The 23,670-nt window shown below is 53.4% G+C and overlaps 1 protein-coding gene across 1 annotated transcript; it reads left to right on the top strand.

The window, feature by feature from the left end:
- Positions 1-4,495: 4,495 nt before the first annotated feature.
- On the top strand, positions 4,496-14,563 carry LOC133350152 (splicing factor YJU2-like). Its single transcript, XM_061564174.1, is given in 8 exon segments — positions 4,496-4,631; positions 8,199-8,299; positions 10,182-10,227; positions 10,229-10,327; positions 11,377-11,511; positions 12,063-12,244; positions 12,834-12,966; positions 13,770-14,563. Coding segments are annotated over 8 exon segments (1,101 nt in total). The 5' UTR covers positions 4,496-4,607; the 3' UTR covers positions 14,151-14,563.
- The last annotated feature ends 9,107 nt before the right edge of the window (positions 14,564-23,670 follow it).

Raw genomic sequence — 23,670 nt, 5'->3', positions numbered from 1 at the left:
TTCGTGTGTGACGCGGACACGGCGAGGGGTTTACCTGTTGAGTAATCCCGTGAGCTGCGAGCTCATGGAGGCTTTCTCCGGGGTTTCGTTAATTAAATAAAATCCTCGCTCAGTTTTGCTTTGTGGGGGGGGGGGGGGGGGGGCACTGCTTTTGGCTCCGCGTTGTGAGTGATTGTGCTGTGAGAGCGGAGTGTTTGTGTCTCGCAAATGTCACGGTAGTCACTCCGTGAGACATTCCGTGACAGCGGAGTGTCTCAGCTCGTCTCATTTGGAAGGCATGTGCGAGTTGTGGCATTTCCACGTTCCCATGATGTCGACAAGCTGTACATTTGAGTGCAAGAGCGCTCCTTTACGGTAGACTCGGTTCATCCCCCACAAAAAACGCGATTTTTTCTAATTCGCTTTTATTCTATAACCCCCCCCCCCCCAACAGCATCAGAAAAAAACGAATTCATAATCAACTCCGCGAACAATTTATTACCGATCTCCCGAGCTCCCTTACCGCAGGGGATTGAGCGAGACGGAACAAGAGAGATGAGGGAGGGCAGGCAGCGAGAAGATGCAAATTAGCTTCGTGGAGCAATTAAAGAGAGAGGCGGCGTCTCGAGTCGGGAGTGCTGCTGGCTCAGCACGATCCGAGGTTCCAATAACACCAGGAGCTCGGGACTCCGCCACGAGTGTCGCCTCGCGCCACGGGACGGAGGAACGGCTCGAGCCCCCCGCTCCTGGGGAGGGCAGCGACGAGTCGATTGGCCTGGTGGTGGTGGTGGTCGTGGCATGATATGCTGCGAGAGTCTGGAAGGTCCTTCCTAGCGGGGCGGCTCCGACAGAGCGAGATGTGGCGCTCCACAGTTTGCGAGGCACGGCCACTGCGGGTATCGTGGCTGTGCCGATATCCCCATCACTTGAAAGCATCGATATAGGAGGTGCATGGCGACATTTTTAGAGACACCCACATGTTACATAAAAATAAAACCATGGAGGTATCAAGTCGACGTTGTCTCTTTTTAACTAAGTGACATCCATGCTGAATATGCCGAGTCTAATCGTGTGGTTGGTAATGTGCTCAGGACCTAGATGCCACTGTCGCGGTCTGCTGCGAGCCAGGCGACAGAATTAGTCTAGTTTAAACGAACACGTTTCATGTTGCTCTTCCTCCGGCTCATTATCCGGTCCAGAGATTGGCCTGCATGGCCACAATCGCACTACTGCGACCTGTTTCTTTAATTTTCCATTCGTAAAGGAGAATATAATCGTCAGTGCAGTAGAACCACGCTGTGAGGAGCGAACAGACGGATCCGATCTGTAACCTGGCCAATAACCATCGAGGACCATCCACGAGTTTGACTCCAATCAACTTCCACGGTGCGTCTGCGGCCCTGGCAGAGACACGGGAGTGAAATGGTGACGAGTCCCTCCGGAGGCACGGGGTGCCCACGCCCCAGGCCCCGGCTCCCTCCCCAGGGACCCCCAAAAGGTTTTTGGAGGCGCGGAGCAAAACTCCAAATGAGCCTCTCTCCTCAGCTGTTTCTGAGCCACCCCCTACGATCTGAGACCCGGGACAAACGGCGCCGCTCATCCCTCCTCCCCCCCACGTCTGTGCGTGGTTCAACTGCTTTTTGTGTTCAGCTTGTTGTCCTTCCCCGCACCTCCGATTAGCGTGGTTGACTACGTACGGTGCGAAAGAAGTTCAACATGTATAACTCGCGCTTGCCCCAAATGCATGCAGCGAGGTCGGTACGCCCAGCATGTTTAATTAAAGTCTCCGGCGAGGCGCCGCCCATTAATATTTAAGCATTCGCGGGATTTACACGGGGACATTAATTATTTAATAGTCACAACTCACAGCGCAGAGCAATCACACGTTGTACCGTACTTCCGTGCTCCTTAGACCTTCAGCGCCAACCGACCCGATGCCAGTTGTGGCGATGACGTGTGGCCAACGAAACCCCCACCACCCGCACGGCGTGGACATTGCCCTCGTCCGGCAGAGGAGTCACCAAAGGTCACCAAAGGTCGCCCGCGTGCGTCACGCGCCGTGGACGTCGGCACAACGCGACTCCGGTGCCCTCTGGCGGAGGCGAAGAGAAGATTCAGCCGAGGGTGAGAGCCGCTGCAGAGATTCGGGTTGAACGAGAGCCGGAGATGAAATGCGTTGGGTCAGGCGATGATTCTAAGAAATGAGATTGTAAGGCGGGGTAATTACAGACGCGTGTCTGGAGAAAGTCTCGGCCGTGAAGATGTGAGACCGTGCATTTTCTTAAAGAGGTTGTGGAGATTTGAAATGCGATGGGAGGTAGAGCTGAGACGATATGCGTACGGGAAGATGATGGCAATGAGGGGGGTTGAGTTTTCTGGGGAATGAGAAATGATGTTGTGAATGACAGACGCATGCACATGGGTAGGGACATCTTTCCATGCGTGAAGAAGAGCGTTCACGCGTCTTATAAATGCGGCTGTGGAGATAATGGATGAGCCCGTACTGCTGAGAGATGAGGACATTGGCCGGCTGGGTGTCGCAGTGGTAAAGCTCCTGCCTCAGAAGTGCCAGTGTTCGATTCCCGAGTCGGGCTACATTCTGTCTGGAGTGTGTATGTTCTCTTCCTATTCTGCATGAGTTTCCTCTGGTTTCTTCGGTTTCCTACCACAGTTATAAAACATACTATGCAATGTAACTGGTCAAACATCCCAACGATGAAATATTTCCGACAATCTACTCAATTGGGATCACGCAGAGCAGCAGAAACGTCGACCCCTCCTGCGGAAACGTGGCAGGACCCTCCTGTAAAACAAGTCTTGAGACTCGGAGTGGCTTTCCTGGAAAAACATGCGTAAATTAAACATGCCGTCAAAGCTTAGCTAAATGTGAAGATGAGAAATGGTGACCTCCGGCCCCTGTGACCCGTGACCTGCGTGCGTGCGTGGCCCGCACGCAAGCCGTGAACACGACCTCGACAGGGGCCCAATCGAGGTCGTGTTCACGACGTGCGGGTCGGGAAGACGCGGGGGGGATCAGTCTTCTGTTGCGGAGCAGCGACGACAATTTCACTTTAGGTGGTCAAGCCCCCGGATAACCACGTCGGGAGCATCACCACCAACATCACCACCAACATTACTCAACATGACCACCAACATCGTCAACATCACCACCAACATTACTCAACATGACCACCAACATGACCACCAACATCGTCCACATCACCACCAACATCACCACCAACATCACTCAACATCACTCAACATCACCACCAACATCGTCCACATCACCACCAACATCACCACCAACATCGTCAACATCACCACCAACATCATCACCAACATCGTCAACATCACCACCAACATTACTCAACATGACCACCAACATCGTCAACATCACCACCAACATTACTCAACATGACCACCAACATCACCACCAACATCACTCAACATCACCACCAACATCACCACCAACATTACTCAACATGACCACCAACATCACCACCAACATTACTCAACATAACCACCAACATCACCACTAACATCACCACCAACATCACTCAACATCACCACCAACATCACCACCAACATCGTCAACATCACCACCAACATCACTCAACATCACCACCAACATCACTCAACATCACCGACATCACCACCAACAAAGTGCCATGTCGTCGTGTATGATCATGGCTCCTGATGTCTCCATCGTCTTTGTGGATCGGACATTTCGCCGTTACATGTTGAACGGCCTCTTCTGGATGGCCGCAGTCGCACACGGGAGAGTGTTCAGGGTATCCGCGTCTGCCACGGCCTGTGCAGTGGATGTGATCTGGGTTGGACCATGAGCAGCTTCGTGGAAGATGAAACCACAGGGATCTCCTGCGTTGCCTCTTTCGCAAGGGTGGTCAGTGACCCCTGCTGTACACGCACGGGAATGCTGCCAAACCCATCGGCCCATTCCCGGACACGACGCCACCCTGCTGTGTGGTTGCAGCCCTCTGCCAAATCCACTGCTGGATGAGGGCCTCCCCACCACGCCCCATCGGTCGTAGAGGTCCAGTGACCATACTTCACCTCGCGCGGTCTGGCGAAGGCGGGGGGAATGGACGTGGGAGCAGAGAAGTGCAGTACAACACAACACGTGTTTTAGATGTCTCGGCACTTGCCCTCTGCTGATCACCACGTCGCGCTGTGCTCACCGACACAAACACGAACCAGGCTCCAGGCTGCTTGGCTTACCAAATCGGGTGCATTTTGTGTGAATTATTCATAAATCACTCTACTTCTTTATTGGCACAATACGGCCACCTACACGATGTTTATTAGATGCCCGTGGCACTAAGCCACATATAAATGTGGCTTATGAAGGCGTCTGGGTGTCCCTGACGTTTATACACAGCGCACCCGGTTACTCATTTAAGGCTGAGTCAACCTAGTGGAGGGCTAAGGGCCCGGCTCAAACATTCGCCACCGTTTTATTGGTCGCGAGTGGGACTGACCAGTGCGCCACCGCTCCCCGCTGCGCGCACGCGAAGACCCGGAACTGATTTTTAGTTCCGGATGCTGCGTTCGTTTTTCCCGAGTCCGGGTCCGCGTCGCCGCTCGCCGTCCCTCGTCTCGTCTTCAGGATGTCTGAGCGCAAAGTTCTAAACGTAAGAACATCACCACCAACATCGTCAACATCATCACCAACATCGTCAACATCATCGTCAACATCACGCTACATCACCACCAACATCACCACCAACATCACCACCAACATCGTCAACATCGTCAACATCACGCTACATCACCACCAACATCACCAACATCACCACCAACATCACTCAACATCACCACCAACATCACCAACATCACCACCAACATCACCACCAACAACACCAACAACATCACTCAAATCACCACCAACATCACTCAAATCACCACCAACATCACTCAAATCACCACCAACATCACTCAACAACATCACCAACAACACCAACAACATCACCAACATCACCACCAACATCACCACCAACAACACCAACAACATCACTCAAATCACCACCAACATCACTCAAATCACCACCAACATCACTCAAATCACCACCAACATCACTCAACAACATCACCAACAACACCAACAACATCACTCAACATCACTCAAATCACCACCAACATCACTCAAATCACCAACATCACTCAAATCACCACCAACATCACTCAAATCACCACCAACATCACTCAACAACATCACCAACAACACCAACAACATCACTCAAATCACCATCGACATCACTCAAATCACCACCAACATCACTCAAATCACCACCAACATCACTCAAATCACCACCAACATCACTCAAATCACCACCAACATCACTCAAATCACCACCAACATCACTCAACAACATCACCAACAACATCACTCAAATCACCACCAACATCACTCAAATCACCATCGACATCACTCAAATCACCACCAACATCACTCAAATCACCACCAACATCACTCAAATCACCACCAACATCACTCAAATCACCACCAACATCACTCAAATCACCACCAACATCACTCAAATCACCACCAACATCACTCAAATCACCACCAACATCACTCAACAACATCACCAACAACACCAACAACATCACTCAACATCACTCAAATCACCACCAACATCACTCAAATCACCAACATCACTCAAATCACCACCAACATCACTCAAATCACCACCAACATCACTCAACAACATCACCAACAACACCAACAACATCACTCAAATCACCATCGACATCACTCAAATCACCACCAACATCACTCAACATCACCACCGACATCACTCAAATCACCACCAACATCACTCAAATCACCACCAACATCACTCAAATCACCACCAACATCACTCAAATCACCACCAACATCACTCAACAACATCACCAACAACACCAACAACATCACTCAAATCACCACCAACATCACTCAAATCACCATCGACATCACTCAAATCACCACCAACATCACTCAAATCACCACCAACATCACTCAAATCACCACCAACATCACTCAACAACATCACCAACAACACCAACAACCACTCAAATCACCATCGACATCACTCAAATCACCACCAACATCACTCAACATCACCACCGACATCACCACCGACATCACTCTACAGGAGCCATCACCAGACGGCGGCACGAGCCGCTTCGCTGAACCTTCGTTCGGAGTCGGCGGCCAGAGTTAGGCAAGCCCGTGGGCTCCGCTAGGCGAGCAGGCCCTGCCAGGTTATCACAATTTAGAGAGTTAAAATGACAAATAAGTCACGCGTAGCAATTATAAACAACAACAACAACACGCAGCATTGTCCTAATGTCGGCACTATAGTACAATAATTACACAGCATCAATACGACACGCCTTGTGCGTACACAAAGAGCGTTGGTAACGCGACACTGACACGAATGCTCAATTAAGCCGCTCTCCGCGGACACCTCGGTGAATTGAAGGCGTTTCAATCGGAATGTTTAGACAAATACTTTGATGAGTGGCCTGTGGGAGGAAACTGGAGCACAGACGGGTCCATGAACCCGCTTGCTGTGCTGCCCTCTCGCACATCCCGACGTGGCCCACCAACCCGGGCCTCCGCACCGCCGTGTTCCATATGGACATATACGTGGATAGACTCGCCCCCGTCGTCGGAATGTGGAATTTCCGCCAGTGCGTCAGGGCTGCAAACAGGCGACGACACCGCTTCAATGCTCATCAGAGCAGCAACATCGCCGTGGCTTTGACGTGCAGTGGGTACAGAGTAGGCCAAACGTTACCCAGATCAAGTGTAACTATACCACGTCAATACGGGCTTCGGCAATTGGGGCCATTGTTACATTCGTAGTGCTATGTTTGGCTACTCCATGTTGATATTAGTCATTTTGATGTAAATGCGTTCCTCGAAGACACCGGCGGTGTCACCATCAACTGCATCACAACATCAACAGGCCGATGCGCAAACCTCCATCATAGATGTCAAATTAAAGACAAGCCACAGGGAGCGCGATTTGGACCATGCGACCTAAACGGTGGCCCACTACATGAACTTTCTCCTAGAAGCTCGCTCGTGGCCAGCAAATTTAGTTCCTGAACATATTGCCATCATACGCAAGACTAAAATAGGATGTAAATAATTATACAATATTAATCCATAATACATGTTAAACTGATAAAATGTAAAGTATTAAACAAACATTGTTTTTATCCTGGTAAAGTTGTGGACTGTCCTTTGATTACGATAATGATAGTGTTCCAGCAAAACCCCGTTTAGAACTAGTTCTGCATCTGGATCTTGAGTTGGTGCTAGAACTAGAACAGCTGTCCAGGCTCGGGTTGGGGCTTTAGCTCGGACTGGAGTTGGTGCTCAGACCAGACGTGGTTGTGGTCCGTTATAATAACAATCAAAGCGGAATTGTTATCTGTAGATGCAGTTGCATTGTCATTGAAATTCACTACGAATTATTCAATTACAAGTGCAGTTGACCACAGGTCTAGCTAAACATGGGGCATGTCCAGTGCCGGATTATCCCAGTAGCAAAAGTAGCTACATAATGCTACGGGCCCCGCACTTTCAAGGGCCCTGCGCAAAATGCTTTAAAGCCATCAATTCCGGTTCATTGATTCTGCACTTGCTCTATTACTATAGTACTATACTGCCTTCAACTTTTATGAACCACTGGGTGTTTAAGGTTAGTTATTTGTCGTATTATTTGGCTGTATAGCAAATGAAAAAATACAATTACTTTACTATGCAAGTAAAAAATATTGTGTTTTAATATTTATTTAGGGCCCCTTTATAACATATGCTACAGGCCCCACACTTGCTTAATCCGGCACTGGGCATGTTGCTGAGGCTGGGGTTAGTGCTAAAGCCAGAGCATTTTGCTAAAGCTAAAAGTGAGACGATCACTTAGAGTGAAGCATGATGATGAAGCCAAGGACAATGTTAACTATATATTGTTTTTCTTTAGCTTGTCTTTATATTAAATGCTGTAGCTAGTTGCTTGAACAAGTGCCAGTGCTAAGCAGCGATAACTTGGGCTAGTAAGAATAATAAAATGGTTAGCGAGAGCTGGACCCGTGAGAGGTGGCTACACATAACCCTAGGCAGCTTACATTCTCAGGAGTGGAGCAGGCTGCGTCGCTCTCAATGACTCACGAGTCTGTGTGTCTGTGCGTGGCTCCTGCAGAAATACTACCCCCCCGACTTCGACCCGGCTAAAATCCCCAAGCTCAAGCTCCCCAAGGATCGCCAGTATGTGGTGCGGCTCATGGCTCCGTTCAACATGAGGTGCGTGCACGTGGCTTGAGGTGGCTCTTGGACATCTAACACCTAACCAGTTCATTGATGAAAAGCATTTACTCCACTCAGGATGCATTCAATGAATTCTGCGCGTAAGATTGATTACGGTTTGTATATCAAGGCCAAGGCTATTTCACGGCCAGTGTGGTTGATGCCACCAACACCTCACTGTTGCTCTATTTTGGTAGAGCCAATTGCTTGTGCAATGTCGACACGAATTACAGGTCGCAAGCACCGTTTTAAATGGCTTTAAATCCTGTATTGGTCGCATACAAAGAGAAGAGTGTGGAACTCGCTGTCTGCACATGAACAGGTCCACGAGTGTTACCATCTGAAGGACATATCTCAAAGATATTTCACATCGGTTTTCGATTTGGTTTCTGCTGTTTCGTGGGATTTTACAAAAATGTTTCATGTTTGTGTATTTTTGTTCTCACAAGTACGTTGTTTTTCATTCCTTAATGTGCCACGAGATGCGGTTACAATGCAAAGTGCAATATAAGAATACATTCAATTTTTAAAAAAGAAATTACAGGATTAACATTAAGGCCCAAAGAAGAACAGGGTTTTGGAATGTGCAAACCCATCAGACATGCACATGGACTTGAAAGTTGCTGCACAAAGCAGTGCGCAAGACAAAGTAATTGATATACATTTCTTGTGGTTGGTTTATGTAAAACTTTACAGCCAGTATTGATTCTACCTACAGCACAGTAGCAAAAGGAGAATCGAACGGTGACCCTGAATCATTAGATTTCTTAGCAAGGTGAATAGTTACATTCGGAGTGGCTTTCATCTGCATGGTGAGGATTCGTAGGGGGTGCATTGTCTTGACTAAGCTGGCCCCTTGGGGAAATAACAATGATTTATCTTAGGTCATTATCTTATTTAATGTTTGTACCCCAGCCCTCTAACAACTAATGCATGCTATAACTGCGGCTGTTGCTGAAAATACTTTGACTTTAACGTGCACCCATTAGCGCTACTCGGCAAAAATTATTCTTTTAATTGTGGCCTTTGCATCCGGTGTTGCAGTTAGTGTAGATTTAATCACCGTGTAGCTAAGTCTAGTTGCACAATTAGTTACGAAGCAACGATAGCTAAGATCGTATGTGTAAGGAATGATAATGCAGTATAAATTTCGATTTAAAATTTTCGTGACTGCAGGGATTCATCTTCTTGGTTCTTTCGGTAAAGTCACGTAGAAGGGAAAAAATAAAATAATAAAAATTAAACATAATAAAATACAATTCTCACGACGTTTCGGCCACAATGCAAGCAGCCGTTCGGACGCTGTCTTTCCGACAGCCCTGTTCTTCACCTGAGGACGGCTGCTTGCGTTGTGGCCGAAACGTCGTGAGAATTGTATTTTATTATGTTTTATTTTTATAATTTTATTATTTCCCTTCTACGTGACTTTACCGAAAGAACCAAGAAGATAATGCAGTAGTCCACACACTAAATTCTGAATATCAGAAACAGTATCTGAACCTGTCCTAAGTACTTGTGGTTTGTATAAACAGCAGCACTGGTCAAGCGTGGTGCTGGTCATGCCACCTCTTCTTGTGCCTTGCCGTCCTTCTTAGGTGATCACATAAAGCACTTGACCATGCCGTCTGTAAGGCTAAATAGCAATATCATTGTTTAAGAGTGTGTGTACATGTGTGTCAATGCTGGCACAATGGGTAGCTCAGATGGTGATTGGGCCAGTCGATTAACCCATAACACCTGGGTCTGTCCTATGTCCTTTTGCCAGAGGACCTCTTACACTTAACGTGGCCTCCAAGTGCACATAGTCTGGCACAAGTGCTGGAGTAACATGACTGTCACTTGGCGGCGGCTGTTGTTGTTGTCGCCGTGGTGCGTGCAGGTGTAAGACGTGTGGTGAATACATCTACAAGGGGAAGAAATTCAACTGCGAGGAAGGAGACCGTGCTGACTGAGAACTACCTGGGCCTGCACATCTTCCGTTTCTACATCAAGTGCACCCGATGTGTGGCTGAGATCACCTTCAAGGTGTGCACGGCACTCGCTCATCCCCGTCAGGAAGGACGGGGCTGAGTGAGGGAACAGCTTTACTGTGGGGCACTGCTCACACGATGCGACTGAAACTAGAACGACAAAGGGAACTCTCGCGCCCGCTGACCCAGTAAACAACGGCCATGTACACGGTTACTTGGCCACGACGTTTGCTGTTTGTTATCTCTTCTCAGTTTTTATGGTGCAACAATGCATAGAATCCAGTGATGATTGTAAAGTCCCTGCCTGATGTTAAGGTCATTATTAATATGATTTAAAATGGAGATGCTACTCCACCGTTAAGGTAATTCAAGAAGTGTTTTCCCTGCAGCTTTCCCACTTGTGCACTGCGACCTGATATCGTAAAAAAATCGTACTTTTGTACTTAATTTTAAACTTTCACAACACGTTTTGTAACATTATTCAGCTACTTTTCCAACCAAAGTTCTGGTCCTTGAAGTTTTTCCACAATTTTTGGCTTACTTTTGTAACTTTGGGCTCTGACCGATTAACTTATGAATACCATTATCGATTTCTTGCAATCTTGAAACCCATTCAGAGTGTGTAGTATTACAAACGCTCCTGCTATCTATAAACTTAGTGGCCCGTGCTTGTAATGCCTTCTTATGTGGCACCTCACCGAGAAACGAATGTCCCCATACATTCTCTCATGTATTTAACATTCTATTGATGGAGCTTAAACAAGTGGTGGTGCAGTGGTTAGCGCACTCTGCTACGAACTCGGCATCGAATGTTATCTGAACCTGGGCCCCCCACGAACCTTCAACAAGCTGCATTGACCAACATGGTGAAGTATGGGCAAACAACCCCCATGGCAGACCCATCTTGGGAAGACCTTCCCCCGGCAGTAAATTAACAATAGGATGTACATTGTAGGATATGTGTATTTGGTTCCAAAATAAGAAACCGAAACTGGGTAGAGACTTTCCGATCGCCCCGTATGAGCACTCGTACAACCGTGGTTTGCTCTGTTCGTTTGTAACTTTGAGCACTCGCCCACCTCGTTGCCTTTCCGCCGTCCGCAGACTGACCCGGAGAACACCGACTATGCCATCGAGCACGGTGCGACGCGCAACTTCCAGGCGGAGAAGCTGATCGAGGAGGAGGAGCAGAGGATCGTGAAAGAGCGCGAGGAGGAGGAGCTCAACAATCCCATGAAGGTGAGACGCGCGAGCTGCTGGCCCACGCGAGAAGGAAGAAGATGCCGCCGCTGCCGCCTCAAGGTGGCCACGTGGCGCGGAGTCACGGCGCTGAACTGGCACCACCGAGATCCAGGGTTCGAATTGAGGCTGCAACCACCTTTGATTAAACTGGTTTCTCAAGTGCAATGAAATGATGGTCTCAAAGTGGTCCCCATCGACTGCACTCAATGATGTTAACATTACAGGTCTGAAAATTAATTATCAGTTTGTCATGCGATGGGAATTGCTCTCGTATAGAAAGAAGGGTGGGAAATTGCTGCTCTTTCTACTCAGTGGAGCAGTGGTCACTCGATGGGAGCTCAAAGGTAACTCTGTAGTATCCACTTCTGGATATTGCAGAGCTATGGGTGAGATGCTCTGCTATTCTTCATCGCATGCAATGATGCTGACAGCACAATCGGAACAGAACTGGTCAAAAGAAGAGACAAAGTTAAGCAAAGAGGAAAGCGACACAATGTATCTCGGGTGTTGGAAGCAGCCAGCTACAACTGAGATGTGCACTCCGCCAGGTCCTCGAGAACCGCACCAAGGACTCCAAGTGGGAGATGGACATTCTGGAGAACCTGGAGGAGCTGAAGGACCTGAACCAGCGGCAGGCGACCGTGGACTTTGAGGGGATGCTCGCCAGGCACACGGCGCTTGAGGAGCTGGCACGGCAGAAGCAGCTGGAGCAGGAGGAGAGGGAGATACAGTGAGTGGGCGTGATGTGGAGGAGTATGGTGGGGAGGGAGCGAGGGTAACACCTGTCTCCGTGCTGGGAATGTAATGCTGAAGTTCGTTGATTTCAGTGAATTCCGATGCACACAATGCATGCATTGAGTCTTGAATGGAAAAATCCATTATTTCACATTCTTGTATCTATCCATTATCAAGAGTCCCCAAGTGGCTTCAGCGTTTACATGAATCATTCACGAACAAACTATCATCATCGTCATCATCAGCAGCAGCCACAATAAATCCAGTGATGTCGCAATCCATCTAGCTCCTACCCACGAGATGATTTCATTGCATAACTTCCTTCATTGTTGTCTTGGGCACGTTTGTATATTTGTATGTATGTTCAACTTCTTTTGCACCATACGTAGCCAACCGTGATAATTATTGGAGGTGTGGGGGAAGGACTGTCCAACATTCGTCTCTACCACTGCTGTCTTAACAATTGGGGAGTTAGGCGCACGATTCGATGCGTGCATGCCTAGCACCACGACGCACGATTCAAATGCACCAACTGATCGTTACATCCCAAGCGCTGACCGAGCCTACGGCCCCTCGTCGCGCAGGGAGATCATGAACGAGCGCAAGGGGAAGCGTCTGATCGACTCCGACTCTGACTCGGCGGAGGAGGATGAGCCTGGAAGAGCTCGCCTCTCGTCATCAGCAGCTCCGATGAGACCCACCGACATCCTCACGCAGGTCAGCCATGCCGTGTGGCGATATTCTATGTCAAAGCAACAAAAAAAAAACACTTGACCATTATATACCAGTGGTCACTTGCATCTCTGAAGTGTCTCGTATGTACGTCCAACATTATTGTGCCTGGTGGCTCACCAAGTCAATGTTGGTTGGGGGTTGACCCAGCCCATCATCTCCCTCGGGTTAATAAAATGAGTGCCACTTTGTGGGGAAGTCAAAAGCGATTGTCCTATGGACGTACTCACAACCACCATGGGAATGTGAAATTTCAGGGACAAGAGCACTGCCTCAATGCTCATTTGCGCAGGAAATCACTGACGCTTCATTAATTGTGTAACTGACAATGTGTACGTGTTCAGTGTTCATAACCAGGTGGGAGCCCAATGCCAGCTAAAGTTTCTTGATTCAAAGTGGTCTAACATGACATTGTTTTCTATTGGAGCTGCTTGGCTGTTCCAGAGGTCAGAGCAATCATCAGGTGTGTGGAGCATTAACAACAAACTGAATTTGAACGGAGCGGGACTGTGGTGCTCGTGATCACACGGCACCCGACGACCCCGGGACACGTGATGACAGTAACGATGTGAATATTCTTGGGTCTTTCGGTAAAGTCACGAAGACGACCGCGTGCGTTGCGATCGAAACGTCGTAGTTTTCTGTTATTTTTGTTTATTTTCTTTGAACCTATCTACGTGACTTTACCAAAAGACCCAAGAATATGAATTCCTGCAGTCACGAAAGCTTTAAGTCAAGATTTAACGATGTGAAGTTAACGATGTCGGCGCACCTTGTCCGGTTGTCAGGGTGAAGAAGATCAACCGGCGGAAAAGAAGCGCAAGACGGAGACATGGGAGCGCAGCGTGGGCTCCATCGGCCAGGCGGGACTCAAGGGCCTGGTGGTCAGGAAGCCGGCCGCGAAGGGCGCAGCAACAACGACAGCAGCAGCAGCAGCGACTGCATTAGCTGCTACAGAGACATTGGCAGGGAAGCAGCAAAGTGGAACCCACAGAGCAGCAGCTGCTGTGTTGAGACCGGTGGCTCCAGCAGCGGCAGCAGCAGCAGCAGGGAGTAGCGGAGCGGGCCCATTGATGACCGCAGCTCCGGCTGGTGGGGCTAGCGGATTGAGCCTGCTGGGGGCATACTCGGACAGCAGCGGAGGGGGCAGCAGCAGTGAAGAGGATTAGTGAGCAAGCACACACCTTAACGCAGCACACACCTTAACGCAGCACACACAACTTTGCATCGCACACACACACCTGTACAAAGTACAAAGATCCCCCATATAGCCTTAACAGATTGGAGGAACAAGTGCTGTTAGAGAGTACCTATAAAGTTTGGCTCGGCATACGAGGTAATGGTTGACCAGAACCACGCCTTGCCGCCTTTGTCTCCCTCGCGGTGATATTTACACATCACACCAGGTACTCATCTGAGGCTTAGTTGACACAGCGCACACACCTGTACACAGCACACACGCTTGTCATCGCCGCACACCTGTGTGCGACATGTCAAGTATGGTTGCACACTGGGTCTCTTGTAAGGGGAATATCTCGGCTGATTCAAATAAAACGCGTGTTCATACGATTTTAGGAATTTAGCGCCCTCCAGTACTGCGTCGTTTCTCTATGCCGGTCTCTACTGGCGCCGTGCGTGTTTTTGTGGTATATAGTTTGTTGCAAAAACAAGTAAACTCTACAAGATGTATGCTTTAGCTTAGCTGCTCGTGAGTAGAGGGATATGCTGTTTGCAAGGACGATACATTTCTGTCCATACGAGCGATTTCCAATGAGCTTTAATCTAAATAAACTACAAACTATAATCATGAGGATGAACTGTGAATTGGAGACCTGGAACTGGCTTCAATTAAAACAAACGCTGAGGAATGAGGCTACCACTGCTGGATGTATCGTGATTGATTGTCTTTGTCGTTAAAGACCATGAGGTGGAGGCCTGCCGGCTAACATCAGTGGCCCCTCCCCATCGCTCCACAAACCCGCACTGACCAGCGTGGTGAAGTATGGTCAAATAAAACCCCATTACCGAGACGCCAATGCCTCTTCATTATTTTAAGAAAGTAACGGCGAGCTGACAAATGAGTACATCATATTTTAACACATTTTATTTTATCTGTCCCTTGCAAGTCTTGTATCATGATTTACCTTCAGCGAGAGCTGTACGGGGATGAGCTCCGGAAAATATTTTCACCCGCGCCCCACTGTCGAGCGACGAAAAATATATCCATGATACATGAATCCTTGTTGTTTTTTTCGTTATTTAAGAATTGTTTAAAAGTGTCCCCGAGTGGCTCCACGGGGGGTGGGGGTTAAACGTCTCTGCGAGTTTGGGAGTGGGGACTCCTGCTGCGAAGCCACGTGTGTGTGTGCCCAGGTGACAGCCCATTGAGATTCATTGCCTCATGGGGGGGGGGGGGTGCACAGGTGGTGCAGGTGCGCGCTCAATGGTAATTAGGGGCCGTTCATTAATCTCGCGCGCTAAAGAGCAGCAGATGAATCTCCAAATTGGGGGGAATCGGGACTGTGATGGATGGCTGCATCGAGCGCGGCTTTGAATGACCTGTCAGTGGGAGGGGGGTCAGTGGGAGGGGGGTCAGAGACGTGTCCTGCTCCAGCGAGCTCCACCCCGCACTCCCCCGAACCCCAACACCTCAGGCCAAGGCAGACACTGCCATGCACGCCCTCACGCTCGTCATGGCGACGATGGTGATGGTGGTGGTGGAGGCGCCGTTTCTGTGCAGTCAATAACGACACTCGCTGCTGCTGCTGCAACTGTTGCTGCTGCTGCAACTGTTGCTGCTGCTGCAACTGTTGCTGCTGCTGCAACTGTTGCTGCTGCTGCAACTGTTGCTGCTGCTGCAACTGTTGCTGCTGCTGCAACTGTTGCTGCTGCTGCAACTGTTGCTGCTGCTGAGAATGACTCGGGCAGCAGCGCCTCGCGGCACAGGCGCACTGACGCGATGAGTGATCGCCGCGCTTCTAATTGGGGTCACGTGGGGTCTCCGCCGAGAGGGGATCAGTGGCGACCCAAGGCGACCCCACTCCGCCTCGCATCTCCGCATCCTTGCCCTCCACTCATTACAACGCCACCCCACTCCTCACCCCCTCCTCACCCCCCTCCTCACCCCCTCCTCACCCCGCTCCTCACCCCCCTCCTCACCCCCCTCATCAACCCCCTCACCTCCCTCACCCCCCTCCTCACCCCCCTCCTCACCCCCCTCCTCACCCCCATCTTCACCCCCCTCCTCACCCCCCTCCTCACCCCCCTCTTCACCCCCCTCCTCACCCCCCTCCTCACCCCCCTCTTCACCCCCTCCTCACCCCCCTCCTCACCCCCTCTTCACCCTCCTCACCCCTCCTCACCCCCCTCCTCACCCCCTCCTCACCCCCTCCTCACCCCCCTCCTCACCCCCTCCTCACCCCCCTCCTCACCCCCCTCTTCACCCCCCTCCTCACCCCCCTCCTCACCCCCCTCTTCACCCCCCTCCTCACCCCGCTCCTCACCCCCCTCCTCACCCCCCTCCTCACCCTCCTACTCACCCCCCTCCTCACCCTCCTACTCACCCCCCTCCTCACCCCCCCACTCACCCTCCTCACCCCCCTCCTCACCCCCTCTTCACCCCCCTCCTCACCTCCCTACTCACCCTCCTCACCCCACTCCTCACCCCCCCACTCACCCTCCTCACCCCCCTCCTCACCCCCTCTTCACCCCCCTCCTCACCCCCTCTTCACCCCCCTCCTCACCCCGCTCCTCACCCCCCTCCTCACCCCCCTCCTCACCCTCCTACTCACCCTCCTCCTCACCCTCCTACTCACCCCCCTCCTCACCCCCCCCACTCACCCTCCTCACCCCCCTCCTCACCCCCCCACTCACCCTCCTCACCCCCTCCTCACCCCTTCACCCCCCTCCTCACCCCCTACTCACCCTCCTCACCCTACTCACCCTCCTCACCCTCCTCACCCCCCCCACTCACCCTCCTCACCCCCCCCTCCTCACCCCCTCTTCACCCCCCTCCTCACCCCCCTCTTCACCCCCCTCCTCACCCCCGCTCCTCCCCCCCCCTCACCCCCCTCCTCACCCCCGCTCCTCACCCCCTCCTCACCCCCCTCCTCACCCCCTCCTCACCCCCCTCCTCCCCCCCTCCTCACCACCCCTCCTCACAGCCCCCCCCCTCCTCACCCCCTCCTCACCCCCCTCCTCACCCCCCTCCTCACCCCCCTCCTCAACCCCCCTCCCTCACCCCCTCCTCACCCCCCTCCGCACCCCCTCCTCACCCCCTCCTCACCCCGCTCCTACCCCCCTCCTCACCAACCCCCTCCTCACCCCCCTCCCTCACCCCCTCCTCACCCCCCTCCTCACCCCCCTCCTCACCCCCCTCTCACCCCCCTCCTCACCCCCCCTCCGCACCCCCCTCCCACCCCCTCCTCACCCCCCTCCTCACCCCCCTCCCACCCCCCTCCCCCCCCCCTCCTCACCCCCCTCCTCCCCCCCTCCTCCCCCCCTCCTCACCCCCCTCTCACCCCCTCCTCACCTCCCTCCTCACCCCCTCCTCCCCCCCTCCTCACCCCCCTCCACCCCCTCATCACCCACCTCACCTCCTCCTCACCCCCCTCCTCACCCCCTCCTCCCACCCCTCCGCACCCCCTCCTCACCCCCTCCTCACCCCCTCTCACCCCCCTCCTCACCCCCTCTCACCCCCCTCCTCACCCCCCCCTCCTCACCCCCCTCATCACCCCCCTCCTCACCCCTCCTACCCCCTCCTCACCCCCCCTCCTCACCCCCTCCTCACCCCCCTCCTCACCCCCTCCTCCCCCCCTCATCACCCCCCCCTCCTCACCCCCCTCCTCACCCCCCTCCTCACCCCCTCCTCCCCCCCCTCATCCCCCCCCTCCTCACCCCCCTCCTCACCCCGGCTCCTACCCCCTCATCACCCCCCTCCTCACCCCCCTCCTCACCCCCCTCCTCACCCCCCTCACCCCCCCCTCACCCGCTCCTACCCCTCCTCACCCCCTACCTCACCCCCCTCCTCACCCCCTCCACCCCCTCCTCACCCGCCTCCTCACCCCCCTCCTCACCCCTCCTCAACCCGCTCCTACCCCCTCCTCACCCCCCTCCTCACCCCCCTCCTCACCCCCTCCGCACCCCCCTCCTCACACCCCCTCCTCACCCCCCTCTTCCCCCCCTCCTCACCCCCCTATTCACCCCCCTCCTCACCCCCCTCCGCACCCCCCCTCCTCACCCCCCTCCTCACCCCCCCTCCTCACCCCCTCCCACCCCCCTCCGCTCCCCCCTCCGCCCCCCCCTCCTCACCCCCCTCCTCACCCCCCTCCTCACCCCCCTCCTCACCCCCCTCCTCACCCCCCTCCTCACCCCCCTCCTCACCTCCCTCCTCACCCCCCTCCTCACCCCCCTCCTCACCCCCCTCCTAACCCCCCTCATCACCCACCTCACTCCCTCCTCACCCCCCTCCTCACCCCCTTCCTCACCCCCCTCCGCACCCCCCTCCTCACCCCCTCCTCACCCCCTCTTCACCCCCCTCCTCACCCCCCTCATCACCCACCTCACCCCCTCCTCACCCCGCTCCTACCCCCTCCTCACCCCCCCTCCTCACCCCCCCTCCTCACCCCCCTCCTCACCCCCCTCCTCACCCCCTCCTCACCCTCCTCCTCACCCCCCTCCTCACCCCCCTCTTCACCCCCCTCCTCACCCCCCTCCGCACCCCCCTCCTCACCCCCCTCTTCACCCCCCTCCTCACCCCCCTCCTCACCCCCCACACTCTGACGAGCAACCCAGCACACAGGAGCCAGAGCGCGCAATGCGATTACCATTGTTTTAGTTGTGGTTATTTTCGTTTCGATTTAAAGCTTTCGTGACTGCAGGGATTCATCTTCTTGGTTCTTTCGGTAAAGTCACGTAGAATGGAAATAATAAAATAATATACAAATTATTTTGTCAAGGCGCCCTTCCCCCTCCATCCCAGCTTAAATAGTCGTTCCAAGCCTTGGAGTGTGTCATTCAGACTCTGTCTACTCGACAGACCTGCTCTCCACCTGAGGACGGCGGCTTGCGTTGTGGCCGAAACGTCGTGAAAATTATTTTATAATGTTTTATTTTATTATTTTCTACGTGACTTTACCGAAAGAACCAATAAGATGTTGTTTCATTTGTGGTTGTTTTAGTTGTGGTTGTTTTATTTGTGATTGTTTTCATTGTGATTGTTTTCATTGTGGTTGTTTTAATTGTGTTTGTTTTCATTGTGATTGTTTTAATAGCAGCCTCTGCTTGCTGCTGCCCCCAAGAGCGTCGCCATGGAAACCTGCGACTCAAGAGGCAGAGACAATGGGGGCTGCGGGGGAGGGGGGCGCGGGGTGGGGAGAGCGGAGGGGGCAGGGGAGGAGGTGGAACGACCACGGGAGAAAGTGTAGGGGGGGGGGTGTAGGGGGGGGGGTGTATGGTGTATGGTGGATGTGTGTAGGGGGATGGTGTATGGTGGATGTGTGTAGGGGGGGGTGTATGGTGGATGTGTGTAGGGGGGGTGTATGGTGGATGTGTGTGGGGGGGGGTGTATGGTGGATGTGTGTAGGGGGGGTGTATGGTGGATGTGTGTAGGGGGGGGTGGATGGTGGATGTGGGTAGGGGGGGTGTATGGTGGATGTGTGTAGGGGGGGTGTATGGTGGATGTGTGTAGGGGGGGTGTATGGTGGATGTGTGTAGGGGGGGGGGTATGGTGGATGTGTGTAGGGGGGGGGTATGGTGGATGTGTGTGGGGGGGGATTGTATGGTGGATGTGTGTAGGGGGGGTGTATGGTGGATGTGTGTAGGGGAGTGTATGGTGAATGTGTGTGGGGGGGGGGTGTATGGTGGATGTGTGTAGGGGGGGTGTATGGTGGATGTGTGTGGGGGGGGGTGTGGTGGATGTGTGTAGGGGGGTGTATGGTGGATGTGTGTAGGGGGGAGTGTATGGTGGATGTGTGTAGGGGGGGGGGTGTATGGTGGATGTGTGTAGGGGGGGTGTATGGTGGATGTGTGTAGGGGGGGGGTGTATGGTGGATGTGTGTAGGGGGGGGTGTATGGTGGATGTGTGTAGGGGGGGTGTATGGTGGATGTGTGTAGGGGGGGTGTATGGTGGATGTGTGTAGGGGGGGTGTATGGTGGATGTGTGCAGGGGGGGGTGTATGGTGGATGTGTGTAGGGGGGAGTGTATGGTGGATGTGTGTAGGGGGGGGTGTATGGTGGATGTGTGTAGGGGGGGTGTATGGTGGATGTGTGTAGGGGGGGGTGTATGGTGGATGTGTGTAGGGGGGGGTGTGGTGGATGTGTGTAGGGGGGGGGTGTATGGTGGATGTGTGTGGGGGGATGGTGTATGGTGGATGTGTGTAGGGGGTGTATGGTGGATGTGTGGTAGGTGTGTAGGGGGGTGTATGGTGGATGTGTGTAGGGGGGGTGTATGGTGGATGTGTGTAGGGGGGGTGTATGGTGGATGTGTGTAGGGGGGGTGTATGGTGGGTGTGTGTAGGGGGGGGTGTATGGTGGATGTGTGTAGGGGGGTGTATGGTGGATGTGTGTAGGGGGGGGGTATGGTGGATGTGTGTAGGGGGGGGGGTATGGTGGATGTGTGTAGGGGGGGTGTATGGTGGATGTGTGTAGGGGGGGGTGTATTGTTGATGTGTGTAGGGGGGGTGTATGGTGGATGTGTGTAGGGGGGGGTGTATGGTGGATGTGTGTAGGGGGGGTGTATGGTGGATGTGTGTAGGGGGGGGTGTATTGTGGATGTGTGTAGGGGGGGGTGTATGGTGGATGTGTGTAGGGGGGGGTGTATGGTGGATGTGTGTAGGGGGGGTGTATGGTGGATGTGTGTAGGGGGGGGTGTATGGTGGATGTGTGTAGGGGGGGTGTATGGTGGATGTGTGTAGGGGGGTGTATGGTGGATGTGTGTAGGGGGGTGTATGGTGGATGTGGTAGGGGGGGGTGTATGGTGGATGTGTGTAGGGGGGTGTGTATGGTGGATGTGTGTAAGGGGGGGTGTATGGTGGATGTGTGTAGGGGGGTGTATGGTGGATGTGTGTAGGGGGGAGTGTATGGTGGATGTGTGTAGGGGGGGGGTGTATGGTGGATGTGTGTAGGGGGGAGTGTATGGTGGATGTGTGTAGGGGGGGTGTATGGTGGATGTGTGTGGGGGGGTGTATGGTGGATGTGTATAGGGGGGGTGTATGGTGGATGTGTGTAGGGGGGGGGTGTATGGTGGATTGTGTGGGGGGGGTGTTATGGTGGATGTGTGTAGGGGGGGTGTATGGTGGATGTGTGTAGGGGGGAGTGTATGGTGGATGTGTGTAGAGGGGGTGTATGGTGGATGTGTGTAGGGGGGGGTGTGGTGGATGTGTGTAGGGGGGTGTATGGTGGTATGTAGGGGGGGTGTATTGGTGGAGGGGGGGTGTATGGTGGATGTGTGTAGGGGGGGTGTATGGTGGATGTGTGTAGGGGGGGTGTATGGTGGATGTGTGTAGGGGGGGTGTATGGTGGATGTGTGTAGGGGGGGGGGTGTATGGTGGATGTGTGGTAGGGGGGGTGTATGGTGGATGTGTGTAGGGGGGTGTATGGTGAATGTGTGTAGGGGGGAGTGTATGGTGGATGTGTGTAGGGGGGGTGTATGGTGGATGTGTGTAGGGGGGGTGTATGGTGGATGTGTGTAGGGGGGGGTGTATGGTGGATGTGTGTAGGGGGGGTGTATGGTGGATGTTGTGTAGGGGGGGGTGTATTGTGGATGTGTGTTAGGGGTGTGTATAGTGGATGTGTGTAGGGGGGGTGTATGGTGGATGTGTGTAGGGGGGGGTGTATGGTGGATGTGTGTAGGGGGGGGTGTATGGTGGATGTGTGTAGGGGGGGGTGTATGTGTGTAAGGGGGGTGTATGGTGGAGTGTGTGGGGGGGTGTATGGGGGATGTGTGTAGGGGGGGTGTATGGTGGATGTGTGTAGGGGGGGTGTATGGTGGATGTGTGTGGGGGGGTGTATGGTGGATGTGTGTAGGGGGGTGTATGGTGGATGTGTGTAGGGGGGGGTGTATGGTGAATGTGTGTGGGGGGGGTGTATGGTGGATGTGTGTAGGGGGGAGTGTATGGTGGATGTGTGTAGAGGGGGTGTATGGTGGATGTGTGTAGGGGGTGTATGGTGGATGTGTGTGGGGGGGTGTATGGTGGATGTGTGTAGGGGGGGTGTATGGTGGATGTGTGTAGAGGGGGTGTATGGTGGATGTGTGTAGGGGGTGTATGGTGGATGTGTGTAGGGGGGGTGTATGGTGGATGTGTGTAGGGGGGGGTGTATGGTGGATGTGTGTAGGGGGGGTGTATGGTGGATGTGTGTAGGGGGGGGGTGTATGGTGGATGTGTGTAGGGGGGGGGGTGTATGGTGGATGTGTGTAGGGGGGGTGTATGGTGGATGTGTGTAGGGGGGTGTATGGTGGATGTGTGTAGGGGGGGTGTATGGTGAATGTGGTGTAGGGGGGAGGTGTATGGTGGATGTGTGTAGGGGGGGTGTATGGTGGATGTGTGTAGGGGGTGGGTGTATGGTGGATGTGTGTAGGGAGGGTGTATGGTGGATGTGTGTAGGGGGGGGTGTATTGTGGATGTGTGTAGGGGGGGTGTATGGTGGATGTGTGTAGGGGGGGTGTATGGTGGATGTGTGTTGGGGGGTGTATGGTGGATGTGTGTAGGGGGGGTGTATTGTGGATGTGTGTAGGGGGGGTGTATGGTGGATGTGTGTAGGGGGGTGTATGGTGGATGTGTGTAGGGGGGTGTATGGTGGATGTGTGTAGGGGGGGTGTATGGTGGATGTGTGTAGGGGGGGTGTATGGTGGATGTGTGTAGGGGGGGTGTATGGTGGATGTGTGTAGGGGGGGGTGTATGGTGGATGTGTGTAGGGGGGGGTGTATGGTGGATGTGTGTAGGGGGGGTGTATGGTGGGTGTGTGTAGGGGGGAGTGTATGGTGGATGTGTGTAGGGGGGGTGTATGGTGGATGTGTGTGGGGGGGTGTATGGTGGATGTGTGTAGGGGGGTGTATGGTGGATGTGTGTAGGGGGGGTGTATGGTGGATGTGTGTGGGGGGGGTGTATGGTGGATGTGTGTAGGGGGGGTGTATGGTGGATGTGTGTGGGGGGGGGGTGTATGGTGGATGTTTGTAGGGGGGGTGTATGGTGGATGTGTGTAGGGGGGGGGTGTGGTGGATGTGTGTGGGGGGAGTGTATGGTGGATGTGTGTAGGGGGGGGTGTATGGTGGATGTGTGTAGGGGGGGTGTACGGTGGATGTTTGTAGGGGGGTGTATGGTGGATGTGTGTAGGGGGGGTGTATGGTGGATGTGTGTGGGGGGGGCGGTGTATGGTGGATGTGGGGAGGGGGGGGGTATGGTGGATGTGTGTAGGGGGGTGTATGGTGGATGTGTGTAGCGGGGGTGTGGTGGATGTGTGTAGGGGGGGGTGTATGGTGGATGTGTGTAGGGGGGGGGTGTATGGTGGATGTTTGTAGGGGGGGGTGTATGGTGGATGTGTGTGTGAGGGGGGGGTGTATGGTGGATGTGTGTGGGGGGGGGTGTATGGTGGATGTTTGTAGGGGGGGGAGGGGTGGTGAGGATGCTGGAGGGTATAGGAGGGGCTGTAGTGGAAGAGGGAGACGAGGAAGGGAGGTACAGGGGGTTGAGT

This window comes from Lethenteron reissneri, chromosome 33, assembly GCF_015708825.2.
Source record: "Lethenteron reissneri isolate LAM-NWPU_2019-01 chromosome 33, ASM1570882v1, whole genome shotgun sequence".
NCBI lineage: Eukaryota > Metazoa > Chordata > Hyperoartia > Petromyzontiformes > Petromyzontidae > Lethenteron > Lethenteron reissneri.
The sequence above is the reverse complement of the archived record's forward strand: the minus strand, read 5'-3'. Positions and strand labels throughout refer to the sequence as shown.